This window comes from Molossus molossus, unplaced genomic scaffold (assembly GCF_014108415.1).
Source record: "Molossus molossus isolate mMolMol1 unplaced genomic scaffold, mMolMol1.p scaffold_m16_p_2, whole genome shotgun sequence".
Taxonomy (NCBI): domain Eukaryota; kingdom Metazoa; phylum Chordata; class Mammalia; order Chiroptera; family Molossidae; genus Molossus; species Molossus molossus.
This window is the reverse complement of record NW_023425355.1, coordinates 32,795,800-32,812,378: the sequence shown is the minus strand read 5'-3', so window position 1 is coordinate 32,812,378 and position 16,579 is coordinate 32,795,800. Positions and strand designations below refer to the sequence as shown.

Sequence of the window (16,579 nt, the reverse complement as noted above, 5' to 3'; positions counted from 1 at the left end):
TGAAAAATTCAAAATAATCGGTAACAAGAAACTCAAAAAGTTTTTGCATTAACTTAGAAATAAAATACAAAAGCCACAATGGATAACAGATTTTTATTCCAGTCCAGCAAACTTTACCATGAAGCCTACTCCAGGAATATAGGGAAATATGATTTTTCTGCTATTTATATTGGAAAGAGACTCAGCAATGCTATTATAAATCTTTAGTAGGTTTGGCTGAATATTTACCACGAATATTAAAAATAAAGTTCCATCAGTATACCCTAAACCTCTGAAGTAATAACATATGTAGGGTCTGGACCTATTACCAAGCTGGAGGAAGACCAGCACTTCAAGCAACATCTAAGAAATCTAAAATCTAGTCGTAGTTTATTAGGAAGCCTCACTCACGACATTACAAATTCCTATCACACTAATAAAGAAAAATGAGTTTTCTGCTAGAATTTAATTTATTCTACAGATCTTCTGAATCAGATGCAAATATTTACTGTAGTATACATATCTTAGTTTATACTATAAAAGTTCAATCTTCTATTCATGTGTGGGAAAGATTATATTAAAATATTTAGTATAGTATCCCAAGAAACAGACATAACAAGGCTAAAGTAGACTGGGGTAATTTAGTCAAGAATAAATAAAACAAGGGTTCAAAAAATGAAGTAGATTTTCTAATTTAGAATGATTAATAGAAATCAAGAGGATGGAAAAAACAATGACTGAAAAGTAGTTTGAAAAAATTAGAAAAATTAAAAAGTTAAGCATGTAAGGTAGTCTTTAAGAAAAAAAAATCCAACAAGAACAATAAAAAAGTACATTATATGTGGAATTCATCATTGGGTGTTGCACAATCTCATTATCTAGATTATTTTTGGAGAATAGGTTAAAGCAGAGCTCAGTATTCTAATTATCCCTTAAGGCCAACTTTAAGGGCCAATAAGTATCTATGAAAGACATAAACTGATATAAATTTTTTCAGAGAAGGAATTGAAAGGAGAAAAGACTAGAAGAAAGAATGATCAATGGAATAAAAAGGAAAACAAAGAAAAGCTGAAATTACAAGTAGAGATCAGACTTCAACAGTGGTATAATTTAACTTTTTCTTTAATGATGTAAGCACCAGAATATGAGGATTATTGATCAATTGCAATATACTAATTTTCCAGTCTCTTTCCTGTGACTATGTTTGGCTGTCACTGGGTTGCCCTCCTTATAAAATGTTGCTTAAAATATGCTGGAATATGATAAATTTGAAATCACATATACAAGGTTTATGTGCAAAGTAAGTCCAAATAAATTCTAATCCAATGTTAAAATGTCTCTCCCTCAGAGTAAAGTAAATGAGCTTTAGTGCATGGACGTTGTGGCAGATTTTTCTGTAGCTTTTCACTTACTTAAAATCTTCTGTGTTGTAAATGGTAGGGTTGGCCAGTAACTTGACCCAATTATATAGGAGTTCTGCCACATGTAAACATAATATATAGCCTTGTGACAGACTATCTGCACATTTGAATGTGAGATTTACATTCCTTTCATGCATTTAACACAGTGTCTTAAAATTGTTTCCAGTTTTGCAGCTTTTACATCCAAAAGACATAATACATTTTCTTAAAACTATTTGTACTTATTTTAAGAACAATTTCCTCATGATTCTTCTACAAATATTCAGTGAAAAACATTATCAATAAATGAATAACGTCTCTATTCTGTTTGTGTTCGTTTAGAATGAAAATGGGAACTATCTTAAGGTCATGATAGAGACATGGTTGGCAAGAACTGATTTGATTAAAAAATAATACAACATCTGATTCCAGTGATTTACGTTCTATATCAATGAGATTATCTGCCATTATACAGTACTGTCCTTATTCATATGGTATTATTTAAAATCCAACCAGTAATATTTATTTTAAACTTTAGAGGATATAATATATTGTTCTGTATGTTCTTGTGAGACAAAGTGTGTGGTTATTTTCAAAAAATCCTGCCATTCTGAGCCCTGGAACAGAAAGCCATGGACTTTGTGGTTTTTTGATTTCTAATTCTGAATTTGATTTGGAGAATCATTTCTAATTGATATCATTTCTTAAATGTTTGAGGAAAATTCCAAAGAATCAATTTGTGCCTAAGTAATTTAAAAGTTCTTTGATATTCTTGGAAAAGTATGGCCCTATATTATGGAAGAAATGACTTTTTGTTTGATCCCTATTCATGGCCCAGAGACTTGCATATGATATATACTCATTTAAATTGTTGAAATAAATATAATAGCTAGGTCTAACAGAGGGTAAAGCAATGACCAAAATGTATACCTCCTATTACAATTTAAAAGTTTGTTTTACTTATATGATTTCAGAGAAGCAGTTAGGTCCATCCTTGTCTTGCCCCAACTCCCTTCCCAAACAAATTTTAAAATTTCAACTGGTTTTGCTGGTAAGGAAGACACAGCCTAAACAAGTAAAAAATATTGTTAGGAATATAATAGGAAACACAATTATCTTAAAGAATTTTTCTCCAATAAGATATTTTGGGCTTCACTTAAAGTATTGTAAAAATAAACTTACCTAGTTTTACTTCAGCATTATGAGTCAATAGCACATTCTGACCTTTGATGTCCCGGTGAATTACACGGTGTGCATGAAGATGAGCTAAGCCCTGCATATAATATATTTATTTTAAAAATTCCCATCAGCATATTTATATTTTTTCTCTTTTTATTATACTGTTCTTAATATATTTAGAAAACATTTGGTAATATAAATGGCCTAGATTTGAATTTTTTTCAGACGAAATTCTTTCTTTAGGCTGGAATTTCTATAACCAGGTCCCAGAAATACTACTTTTGTCTATAAGGAAAGGAAAATAAATCAGGACACCCAAGAAAGAAAAAGAACACCAGAAAGCAATATTTGTGTATACATTGGGCCATTTACCTTCTTTTCCAGCCTCCACATTTCCCATAAACCATAAAAGTAAAGGCCTGGACAATTAAAATCATAGTTCAGTCATTGTTTTGCTCTATTCTTCACCCAGCCATTTGTTTAGTCCAAAATATTTTCTAGCCAACCTTGTAGGCTGAGAATTTGGAGGAATGTAGAAATTCATTTTAAATCATTTGTAATTTGTATTGGCTGATCATGCTGGTTCCACCAAAATTAACCTGTGACCTAGATAACAGGTGACCTTACTTCAGTGAGATTATTCCAGATACTAAATGGGGATTAATAATAGAAGTAATGGTAAAGACAGCTACTATTTATAGAGTTCTTACTCTTTGCCAAGCACTATGATAAGTGCTTTACATGCAACAAATTATTAAATTATCACAACGACCCTTTGAGGAAGGTACTAATATCACCCCATACTATAGATGAGAAAGGTGAGATTTGAAGATATTAAGTAACTAACTCAATGACACACAGCTAATACATAATGACCCATAATTTAAACTCAGCCTAGAGTTTGCACTCTTAACTATTTGAAAGATATTTTAACTTTGTATCAGTGATTCTGTTTAGTTCTGTTGACATTTTTCTTGAGTGTTCTTAAGCACTTAAGCCACAAGGAAAAATTTGAGTTAGATCAAGAAGATTGTCACTTTCACCCAACTTGATGTTCAAAATAAAGTTTAAAAGTAGGTAATTATTAAAAGAGTATATCTGTCTTCAAAATGATTGCAGATGATTTGGGACCATTTTATAAAACACTGCCTTCTGTCTCACTTTCATCTTAATCAAATGACAGTGCTATGTTTTAAAAAGTAACTCTAAAATCATAATAACATAATAAATACTCCAAGTGGTTATGACCATGATCCATTCAACACAATAATTAAATTTGACAGAACCATTAAAGGTTATGATTTGGAAGGATCTGGTTATAGATCTTGTGGTCTACCTTAAAGTTTAAGCACTTCACCTAAAAATGTGCTTTTTCTAATCCCTTTTGGTCTTTTTTGGTATACCAATTCAGAGGTGATGCTAAGAATTTTTAAACCGTCCTATATGAGCAGCTATAAGGTACACTGTATATAGTACTCCCAGGTATTATCAAGGCCAGAATACAATAACTATATGAAGACTCACCTGAAGTATTTCTCGGCAGATATAAGCAATCCAGTCTTCTTTCAAACTCTGATTTCTGGTCATTCTCACTACATCAGTGACTGAGCCTGCTGCACATAACTCCATCACCATCTGCAAGGAAGCCAGGAAAGGATCAATAATTAGAAAATAAATCTCTGAAAATATCTGGAGAGTTTTAGTCCATATGGCTTGCATTTACATATAATATTTAGAGATCAAGACACTGCAAAGACTGGCTCAATTGTCTTATGGAAGACTCTAAAGGCTAGTGGAATTAGAAAGATTTTAAAAAATGTACCATAGCTTTTTTATCCACTCATCTACTGATTAACACTTGGGCTGTTGCAAATCTTGGCTATGGTAAGTAATGCTGCAATGAACAGAGTGGTGCATATATTGTTTCAGGTTTCTTCAGATATATTCTTGTAATTTTCTGATGATGAGTAATGTTGAGAACCTTTTCACATGTCTGTCGACCATCTGTATGTCCTCTTAGGAGAAGTGTCTATTCAGGTCCTTTGCCCATTTTTAATTGTGTGTGTGTGTGTGTGTGTGTGTGTGATGTTTGTTTTGTTTTGTTTCTGCTTTTTTTGGTGTCGAGTTGTATAAGTTCTTTATCAATAGATAGTGGATAAAAATCTGTGGTACATTTACACAATAAAATACTATTCAGCTATTAAAAGAAGGAAATATTACCTTTTGTGACAGCATAGATAGACTTGGAGACTATTATGCTAAGTGAAATAAGCCAGTCAGAGAAAGACAAGTACCATATGATTTCGCTTATATGTGGAATCTAATGAACAAAATAAACAAACACATTGAAGCAGAGTCATAGATACAGAGAAAATACTTATGGCTCTCAGAGGCGAAGGGACTAAGCAAAGAAAAAAAACCTTAAAGACACAAATGACATGATGGTGATTAACGCAGGGAAAGGGTATGGGTGAGGATATAGTGGAGATAAGTGATGATGGAAGGGGACTTGAACTGGGGTGGTGAACACACTCAATACAATATACAGCTGATGTATTATAGAATTGTACACCTGAAACTTACATAATTTTATTAACTGATGTCACCCCAATACATTCAATACAAATTTTAAAAAGAACTGGAAAAAATCCAAATATCTGAGGAAGGAGGGAAGACAGAGACCACACCAGGGATGCTTAATCAGGAGTTGGGGTTTGAGCTAAGCCTTAAAGAAGAGGTATTGTTTGGATATGCTGAGAAGAAAGGATTTTTTTTTTTTTGACAACAGAATGAGTATATGCCCTTAGAAAGAAGTCTGTGTAGGGCACAAACCTGAGTTATGGTTGGAGTGGAACAGAAACTGTTTTAATTGTGTGATATCTCAGCTTATGAAACTATATCATCAAGTGTGACTTAGTTTTATGGATAAGACCAAGGTAATTAATACTTACCCAAAGTTGGTGCCTCTGGCCAGAGGGGCTCAGCTTAAAAAATGCACCATAGAAGGACACAATGTTTTTGTGGAAAGAGTACTTCTTCAAAAGGTTGAGTTCAGTCCTGAGATCTTCTTCTTCATCCTGCAGAATAAGAATAGAAAATAAAGTTCCTATGCTACACCATTTAATGGCTGTGAGACTCTAAAATGCAGTAAATCAAAGAAGGAGAATCCTATGGCAACCTGTTATACCATACAGCAATTTATTATAAAAGCTCAACTAGAATTGTCAGAGAATAAAAATCTCTTGTGTACTGGGAATTTGGAGAAGAATAAAGGTTAGTTGAAGATCTTTTAATTCAATGGTTCTCAAAATGTGATCCTTGTACCAGGAGCAATGGCCACTGTATAAATTTTTCACTGAATTGAATAACCCCAGATCTGTTTGTTTGTAAAAGTTTTATTAAGATATAATTTATATACCATATAACTCGCTCATTTAAAATGAAAAATTCAATAGTTTTCAGTATTTAACAGAATTATGAAACCATTACCACAATCAACTTTAGAACATTTTTATTACCGCAAAAGGAAACTCCATACACTTTAGCTAAATTCTGCCAAACACACATGTCAGCTTTCAGTAACCACTATATATATATTTATCTGTGTAGATGTATCTATCCTGAACATTTTACATAAATTACAATCATAAAATATGTGGACCTTTGTGACTAGCTTTTTTCCCAAAATTCATCAATGTTATAACACCTATCAGTATTCCATTACTTTTCACTTACTCTTCATTAAATAGTGGACATCTGGATTATTACCACCTTTAGGCTATTATGAATAACCCTAGTATGAGCATTCATATCAAGTTTTTGTGTGGCTATATGTTTTCATTTTTTTGTTGTACATACTTATGAGTGAAATTGTTAGCTCAAATGATAATTCTCTGTTTAACATTTTGGTAAAATGCCCAACTTTTTGCCACAGTGGCTGTACCATTTTACATCTCCAACAACAATGATTCCACTTTATCTATCTTCTCACAAACATGTATTATTTCTGTTTTATTATTGTAACCATCTTAGTGGGTATAAGTAGTATCTAATTATGATTCTGATTTGCAAATCTGTAATGACTAATAATATTAAGAATTTTTTCTTTTTTCTTTTTAATCCTCACCCGAGGATATTTTTCTGTTTCTCTTCCCATAGAGAGAAAGGGAAAGACAGGGAAATAGAGAGGGACACAGGGACTGGTTGCCTCAATCAGGGCCAGGGACGAACCACAACAGATGTATGTGCCCCTTGGCTGAAATTGAACCCAGGACTCAGTGGTCCACAGGCTGATGCTCTACCACTGAGCCAAACTGGCCAGGGTTATGTTAAGAATTTTTTCATGTGTTTCTTGGTCATTTGTATATGATCTTCAGAGGAATGTCTAATAAAAAATTTTTGCCCCTGTTTTTTAATTGTATTTTCTTTTTATTATTGAATTATGTCATTATTAATATATTCTAGATAACAAGTATTTTATAAGGTATATGATTTGCAAATATTTTATCTCATTCTTTGGGTTGTATTTCCACTTTTTTTAGTGTACTTTGAGGCACAACTTTAAAATTTTTTTTTTTACTAGAGTCCCCTTTTCTCCACACCCTCGCCAACACTTGTTGTTTGATGATTTGTTGATGGCGGCCATTCTGACAGGTGTGAGGTGATACCTCGTTGTTTTAATTTGCATCTCTCTGATGATTAGTGATGTTGAGCATTTCTTCATATGTCTCTTGGCCATTTGTATGTCCTGTTTAGAGAGGTGTCTATTTAGTTCCTCTACCCATTTTTTAATTGGGTTCTTTGTCTTACTTTTGTTAAATTGTATGAGCACTCTCTATATATTGGAAATTAACCCCTTATCTGTAATGATGTTCTCCCATACAGTGGGTTGCCTTTCCATTTTGATTATTGTTTCTTTTGCTGTGCAGAAGCTTTTGAGTTTGATGTAGTCCCATGTGTTCATTTTTTCCTTTGCTTCTGTTGCCTTAGGTGATGTATCAGTGAAAATTCTGCTGCATATGATGTCCAAAATTTTGATGCCTACATTTTCTTCTAGAATTTTTATGGATTCATGGGTCACATTTAAGTCTTTTATCTATTTTGAGTTTATTTTTGTGTATGGTGTAAGTTGATGCTCTAGTACACTGCTTGTGGGAATGCAGACTGGTGCAGCCACTATGGAAAACAATACAGTGTTACCTCAAAAAACTAAACTTCCATTTGTCCCAGTGATCCCGTTTCTAGGAATATACACTAAGAAGCCTGAAACACCAATCAGGAAGAATATATGTACCCCCATGTTCATAGCAGCACTATTTACAATAGCTAAGGTCTGAAAACAGCCCAAATGTCTATCAGTAGATGAATGGATAAAAAAGGCAGTGGTATATATACACAATGGAGTACTATGCAGCTGTAAGAAAGAAAGATCTCTTATCCTTTGAAACGGCATGGAGGGACCTGAAAAGTATTATCCTAAGTGAAATAAGCCAAGCAGAAAAAGACAATTACCACATGATCTCACTTATATATGGAATATAATGAACATAACAGTCTGAGGAATAAGGTAGACCTAGAAACATGGAAGTAGGGCACAGACTGACATCCCTCAGAAGAGGGTGTGGGGGGGTGGGAAGAGATAAACCACAGAACTTATATGCATGTATGCATAACCAATGGACATGGACAACAAAGCTGGGGACAGGGTGGGAGAGATGGGGAGGGGGGTGCCAATGGGGTAAAGAAGGAGAAACATCTGTAAAAAACAAAATTAAAAATTAAAAAAAATTTTGATGAAGTCCAACTTATGATTTCTTGTTTTCTATGTTTGATGCCAAATCTAAAGCTCCATTGCCAAATCTGTCATAAAATTTACCCCAATATTATTTTGTAAGCATTTTATAGTTTTAGCTCTTACATATAGATCTTTGACTCATTTGAGTTAATTTTCATAGAAAGTAGGGGTCAAACATCATTCATTTACATGTGGCTATCCAGTTGTCTCAGCATCATTTGTTGGAAAGACTATCCTGTTTGTGCAACTTGCCATTGCACCCTTGTCAAAAATCAGTTTTCCATACCTATATAGAAATAGTTCTATTATATTGATTTATATATATGTCTATCTTTATGACTATGCCACACAGCCATGATTAGTTTGTGTGATTAATTTGTGATTCATTGCATTTTAAAGGTACTGGTTTGATCTGTTTTAAAAGATATGCTTCAAGTCATTTATTTTCTGAATATATATCACTGCATATTTCCTAGTACCAATGGTAACTGTTGGATGCATGTTTCTCCAGACTGTTTTATATGCTAATGCAGCAGCTAGAAATTATAGAGATAAATGGGTAGAAATATAATAAAAATATTATATATATTTATTTTTTAATGTAAACAAGCTCATATTCTTATCACTATTTTGCTCTTCTGTAACTTGTATGTTTTATTCAATAACTAAAGAGCATCTTTCTATATTAATAAACATAAATGCAGTTCCTATTTATGCCATACTCCATGAGATGCACAGAATTTCATAAAATGGTGGTATGTGTCTGCCATTCAGGAGACAGGTTAAGGCTAGAGGTATTGTTTTTAAGGACTATCTACATAGTGATAATTGATGTAGTTTTTGGGAATGAGACCATCAAGGTAGAGCACATAATTTCAAGAGATATTTTTAGCAGAAGTCAGTATGATGTTATCAGAAAAGAGCATCTACTCTGTGCATTAAGACATCTCAACTTCAGCATTGATAGCCAGGAAGTGGAAATTTATGTAAACTTCTCAAGATTCAATTTATCCTCAGAATTCTCATGGAGTATGGCATGTATTACTTATCTTTATTGAATGTTAGTAGAACCAAATTTTAAAGATATTTAAAATTCTTTAAATATTTGAAATAAGAATGCTAAAAATGTAAGATAATATGATATAGCATCTTTCTTACTTGACATTATTTGAATTAGTCAGAGTGTTATCAGAAATATATACCTCGAAGATTCCAAAATGGTGACGGAGTGAATGGAAGTTACACAGACTATTTCCCAGGACCAAACTAGAATCACAACTAAAATAAAGACAAATCATAGGGGAAAAGCAACAGAAAAGAAGCTTGTGAGGACCATATTACTAGGGACACTGAATCGATCCTGTTAGGTTAGCGGAGGCATGAGAGGGGGTCTAGGAACCAACGGACAGCAGCGGTCTTAGCTGTGAGCAGTGCCCTCGGGGTGAAATTCCCAAGTGGCTCCACAGCACAGAGCTGGGACAGAGCACTAAAATAGCCAAAGCCACTCACCTTGGGCTCTAGCAGAGGGAGGGTGGACTGGACTGGAACTGTGTGGGGACACTTGGGATTTGGAAGGCAAGCAGAGCTTTTGCTGAGTTGTGCCATGCAGGATGGTGGCCATCTTACAACTTCCCAGGGCTCTGGGGAGAAGAGGTGTCCCCACACTCAGAGTATCAACCCCAACCCCACACGAAGGGCCATTGAAATGCAAATTGAGGCTCATTAAAAACCTGCATCTGCCCCATGCTCTGTATATCCCCTTACACTGAACACCTGAGGGAGTTTTTCATTGAACTGAGAACCCAATGTTCTTCAAGAAACCACTGCTAATATCCTCCAGGAAAAAAGCTAGAGGATAACTGAACCACTCCTGGGCTTGAAACTCTACCCAAGAAAGTAAGACATAAAAGGGGTGTTTAACGTGGGTCCTCCCACACTCACCCAAACCCAGTAGAGTGAGCCAAAAACAGCAGAACACCAGTATCCACAGGGAAAATTTGCCAGGCTCCAAAACCCAATTAGATAGCCAAAATGGTGAAATAATAAAAAAAAACAAACAAAACAAAACAAAAAACAAATTCCAAATAAAAGAACAAGAGACCTCTACTAAAGATGAGATAAATGAAATACAGTTAAGCAAGTTATCAGAGCTAGAATTCAGAGCCATGATCTTGGGGAAGATCAACAGCATGAGTGAAAACATCAACACCGTGAGTAAGACATAGACATTGAAAATCAACCAATCGGAAATGAAAAACCACCAAAAGTAAATGAAGAATGACACTGCAGAAATGAAGAACACATTGGAAGGACTAAACAGCAAAGTAGAGGAAGCTGAGGACCAGATTAGTGAATTAGAAGACAGGGTAGAAAAAATCAACTATTCAGAAAACTAAAAGGAAAAAACAATTAAAAAACAGAAAGACAGCTTAAGAGAGCTGTGGGACAACTGAAAACATAATAATATGCGCATCATAGAAACAAACAAATAAGAAGAAAATGAGCAAGGGTTAGATAATATATTTGAAGAAATGGTGACAGAAAACATCCCTAATTTGGTGAAGGCAGAAGGCATTCAAGTTCAGGAAGCACAGAGAGCCCCAAGTAAGAAGAACCCAAACAGGCCCACACCAAGACACATAGTAATAAAAAGGCAAAAAATGAAAGACAAAGAGAGAATTCTAAAGGCAGCAAGAGATAGGCAACAAGTTACCTACAAAGGAACTCCAATAAGGCTCTCAGCTGACTTCTCAACAGAAACACTAGAGGCCAAAATGAAATGGCATAAAGTAATCAAGGACATGAAAAACAAGAATCTGAATCCAAGACTACTCTACGCAGCAAGACTTTCATTCAAAATAGGTCAAATAAAGAGCGTCCCAGACAAAATAGGCTAAGGGAATATATAAACTCAAAACCAGCACTACAAAGAATGTTAAAAGGGAGAAAAAAAAAATGTCAGCGGAGTGAATGGAAGCTACACAGACCATCTCCAAGGACCAAATTGGAATTACTACGGAAATAACGACAAATCTTCAGGAAAAGGCAACCTAAAAGCAGCTTGGAGGACCATATAACCAGGGACACTGATTCAATCCTGGAAGGCTTGCGAGGATGCGAGAGGGGGCTGGGAGCCCACAGTCCCCAGAGGCCTGGGCTGGGACCTGCTGAGGGCTCGGCTGGGACCAGGAGACTCAGCTCAGACCTCCAGCCCCTGCTGGGACGTGCTGCGGCCTCGGCTGGGACCAGCGGCCTCGGCTGGAAGCTGCACCCTCTGCTGGGTCCTGTGGCCTCGGCTGGGACCTGAGGCCACCTCGGCTGGGTCCTGCCACCTAGGCTGGGTGCTACACCCTCGGCTGGGTGCTGCCGCAGCCTCGGCCACCTTTAGCCATGAGCATCACCGTTGGGTTAAAGTCCCAGGCGCTCCACAGCGCAGAGCCCGGACAGAGGCTAAATTGGCAGCAGCCTCTCAACTTGGGCTCCGTCAGAGGGAGGGCAGACTGGACTGGAACAGTGTGGAGACACTCGGAATTTGGAGGGTGCCCTGAGCTTTTGCTGAGTGCAGCCACCAAGGCCTGTGGTCATCTTACTCCTTCCCAGGGCCCTGGGGAGAGGCAGCAGTCCCTCCCTTGGAGATTCAACCCCACCTGGTGGCCATTGAAATGTTAATTGAGGCCCATTAACAACCAGCATCTGCCCCACCCTCTGGAAATTCTCTTATACTGAGCAACTGAGGGAGTTTTTCAGGCAACTCAGAAACCAAGGTTCTTCAGGTGACCTCTACTAATAGCTTCACGGCAAAAAAAGCTAGAGGATAACTACCATTCCCTGAGCTAGCAACTCTAACCAGGATAGTTAAGACTTGACAGTGGTGTTTAAAGTGGGTCCTCCCTACCTCATCCAAACCCAGGGGAGGGAACAACTAACAGCAGAACACCAACACCCACAGGGAAAATTTGGCAGACTCCAAAGCCCACTGTGATAGCCAAAGTGGTGAAAAACAGAAACAAAAGCAAAATGAAAGAAGACCTCTCCGGAAGATGAGATAAATGAGGTGCAGTTAAGCAAGTTAACAGAACTAGAATTCAGAGCCATGATCTTGAGGAAGCTCAACAGCCTGTGTAAGGACATGAGCACCATGAGTAAAGACATAGAAATGTTGAAAATCAACCTGTGGAAATTCAAAACCACCAAGCAGAAATGAAGAATGACATATCAGAAATAAAAACACATTGCAAAGTAAAAATAACAGAGTAGAGGAAGCTGAGGACTGGATCAGTGAATTAGAAGATAGGGTAGAAGAAATCAACCAATCAGAAAACCAAAAGGAAAAAAATGATTGAAAAACAGGAAAACAGCTTAAGAGAACTGTGGGACAACTGGACACGTAATAACATTAGCATCACAGGAGTCCCCGAGGATGAAGAAAATGAGCAAGGGTTAGAGAATATATTTGAAGAAATGGTGACAGAAAACTTCCCTAATTTGGTGAAGGAAGAAGGCATTCAAGTTCAAGAAGCACACAGAGCCCCAAGTAAGAAGAACCAAAACAAGCCCACACCAAGACACATAGTAATCAAAATGCCAAAAATTCAAGACAAAGAGAGAAGCCTAAAAGCAGCAAGAGATAAGCAACAGGTTACCTACAAAGGAAACCCCATAAGGCTCTCAGCTGACTTCTCAACTGAAACACTACAGGCCAGAAGGGAATGGCATGGCATGAGGTAATCAAGGTCATGAAAAACATGGATCTGAATCTAAGACTACTCTACCCAGCAAGGCCATCATTCAAAACAGAAGGTCAAATAAAGAGCTTCTCAGACAACAAAAAAAGCTAAGGGAATGCATTAGCACCAAACCAACACTGCAAGAAATGTTAAAAGGACTGCTGTGATTAGCAGGAGAAATAGAAAGAAAAATATAACCACACTAAACAAAAATGGCAATAAATAAGTACATATCAATAATCACCTTAAATGTGCATGGATTGAATGCTCCCATAAAAAGACACAGAGTAGCTGATTAAATAAGAAAGCATGACTCACCTATATGTTGTTGACGAGAGACCCACCTAACAACAAAAGACTCACATAGGTTGAAAGTGAAGGGATGGAAAAAAATCTTCCAAGCAAATGGAAAGAACAAAAAAGCTGGGGTAGCAATACTCATATCTGATAAAATAGGTTTCAAAATGAAGGTCATAACTAAAGACAAAGCAGGCCACTACACAATATTGAAAGGATCTATCCAACAAGAAGATATAACCTTGATACATATATGCACCCAATATAGGAGCACCAAAATATATTAAAAATCTTCTGGAGGATTTCAAAGGAGAAATTGATAGCAATACAGTCATAGCAGGGGACTCCAACACCCCGCTCACATCACGGGATAGACCCTCTGGACAAAAAATTAGCAAGGAAACAGAGACTAAATGAAGCACTAAATCAAATGGATTTAATGGATATCTACAGAGAATTACATCTCAAAACTACAGAATTCACATTCTTTTCAAGTGCATATGGGACATTCTCAAAGATAGACCACATGTTAGGGCACAAACTAAGTCTCTACAAGTTCAAGAAGACTGAAATCATATCATGGATCTTCTCAGATCCCAATGGCATGAAACTAGATATCAATTACAAGAAAAACATACAAAGACATTTGAACAAATGGAAGCTAAATAGCATGTTATTAAACAATGAATGGGTTATCAAAGAGATCAAGAAAGAAATTAAAAACTTTCTGGAAACCCATGAAAATGAAGACACAGCAACACAAAATCCATGGGATGCAGCGAAAGCAGTTCTGAGAGGGAAGTTCATAGCACTACAGGCCTACCTCAAAAAAAAAAAAAAAACAAGGAAAATCTCTAATAGACTATCTAACCTCACAACATAAACAACTAGAGAGCAAACAAAAAGAAAACCCCAGAGCAAGTAGAAGGAAGGAAATTGTAAAGATCAGAGCAGAAATAAATGACATAGAGTCCAAAAAAAAAAAAAAAAAAATTCAAAGAATCAATGAAACAAAGAGCTGCTTTTTCGAAAAGATAAACAAGATTGATGGAACCTTAGCTAGACTCACCAAGAAACAATGAGAGACAACCCGAATACACAAAATGAAAAATGAAAGAGGAGAAGTATCAACTGACACCACAGATATACAAAAGATCGTTAACAACTAATATGAACAATTATATGGCAACAAATTCGACAATCTAAGCAAAATGGACAAATTTATAGAAACACATAGTCTCCGAAAACTGGACCAGGAAGAGATAGAAAACTTGAACAGACCAATAACAACACAAGAAATTGAAGATGTAATCAACACTCTCCCAGCAAACAAAAGCCCAGGCCCAGATGGCTTCACGGGGGACTTTTACCGAATATTCAAAGAAGAATTAACACCCATTCTCCTCCAACTATTTCAAAAAATTCCAGCAGAAGGAAGACTTCCAAATTCGTTTTATGAGGCCAGCATAATTCTAATTCCTAAAACAGAAAAAGACACTACAAAGAAAAAAATCTACAGGCCAATATCCCCGATGAACATAGACGCCAAAATCCTGAACAAAATACTAGTAAATCGGATCCAGCAATACACCAAATATATTATCCACCATGATCAAGTGGGATTCATCCCAGGGATGTGGGGCTGGTACAATATTCACAAATCAATAAACATGATACACCACATAAATACAATGAAGAATAAAAACCACATGATCATATCAATAGATGCCGAAAAAGCCTTCGACAAAGTCCAGCATTCATTTCTGATAAAAACGCTCAACAATGTCGGAATAGAGTGAACATATCTAGACATAATAAAGGCCAGACATGAAATACCTACAGCCAATATCATACTCAATGGGCAAAAATTAAAAGCATTTTCCTTAAGAACAGGAACAAGACAAGGATGCCCACTTTTGTCACTCTTATTTAACATAGTACTGGAACTTGTAGCCACAGCAATTTGACAGGAAGAAAAAATAAAAGGGATCCAAATTGGAAAGGAGGAAGTGAAACTGTCATTATTTGCAGATGACATGATTCTATATATAGAAAACCCCAAAGTCTCCATCAGAAATTTAGTAGACTTAATAAATTAATTTTGAAAAGTAGCAGGATACAAAATTAACATCAAGAAATAGATGGCATTCTTATATACCAATGATGAACTCACAGAAAGAGAAACTAAGAAAACAATCCCTTTTACCATTGTGGCAAAAAAATTAAGGTACCTAGGAATAAACTTAACCAAAGAAAAAAAGGACCTATTCGCAGAAAGCTACAGGTCATTGAAAGAAGAAACAGAGGAAGATATAAAAAAGTGGAAGCCCATACCCTGTTCATGGATTGGAAGAATTAACATAATTGAAATGTCCATACTACCAAAAGCAATCTATAGATTCAATGCAATCCCCATCAAAATACCATGACATTCTTCACAGAATTAGAACAAGTAATTCAAAAGTTCATATGGAACCAAAAAAGACCTTGAATAGCCACAGCAATCTTGAAAATGAAGAACAAAGTTAGAGTGATCACATTACCAGATTTCAGGTTATACAAAGGCGCTGTAATCAAAACAGCCTGGTACAGGCACAAGAACAGGCATATAGACCAGTGGAACAGAACAGAGAACCTATAAATGGACCCAAGGCAATATGCTCAATTAATATTTGACAAAGTTGGCAAGAACATACAGTGGAGTAAGGACAGCCTCTTTAATAAAAGGTGTTGGGAAAATTGGACAGCTACATGAAGAAAAATGAAACTAGACCATCAACTTACACCCTACACTAGAATAAATTAAAAATGGATAAAAGACTTAAATGTGACTCAGGAATCCATAAAAATCCTAGAAAAAAATGTAGGCAACAAAATTTCAGCCATCATATGCAGGAGAATTTTCACTGAAAAATCACCTAAGGCAATAGAAACAAAGGAGAAAATGAACACTTGGGACTACATCAAACTCAAAAGCTTCTGCACAGCTAAAGATACAACCATCATAATGGAAATGAAGCCCACTGTATGGGAGAGCAGAATTGCCAATGATACATCAGATAAGGGTTTAATTTCCAATATGCATAGAGTGCTCATACAACTCAACAAAAGGAAGACAAAGAACCCAATTAAAAAAATGGCAGAGGAGCTCAATAGACACCTCTTCAAACAGGACATACAAATAGCCAAGAGACATATGAAGA

At 36.1% G+C, this 16,579-nt stretch overlaps 1 protein-coding gene across 1 annotated transcript in view; it reads right to left on the bottom strand.

Moving 5' to 3' along the window:
- NRK (Nik related kinase) overlaps positions 1 to 16,579 on the bottom strand; it is a 205,818-nt gene that overhangs the window by 77,670 nt on the left and 111,569 nt on the right. Inside the window, 3 exon segments of the mRNA XM_036271468.1 lie at positions 2,562 to 2,652; positions 4,083 to 4,193; positions 5,510 to 5,635. Of these exon segments, the coding sequence (XP_036127361.1) occupies positions 2,562 to 2,652; positions 4,083 to 4,193; positions 5,510 to 5,635 (328 nt within the window).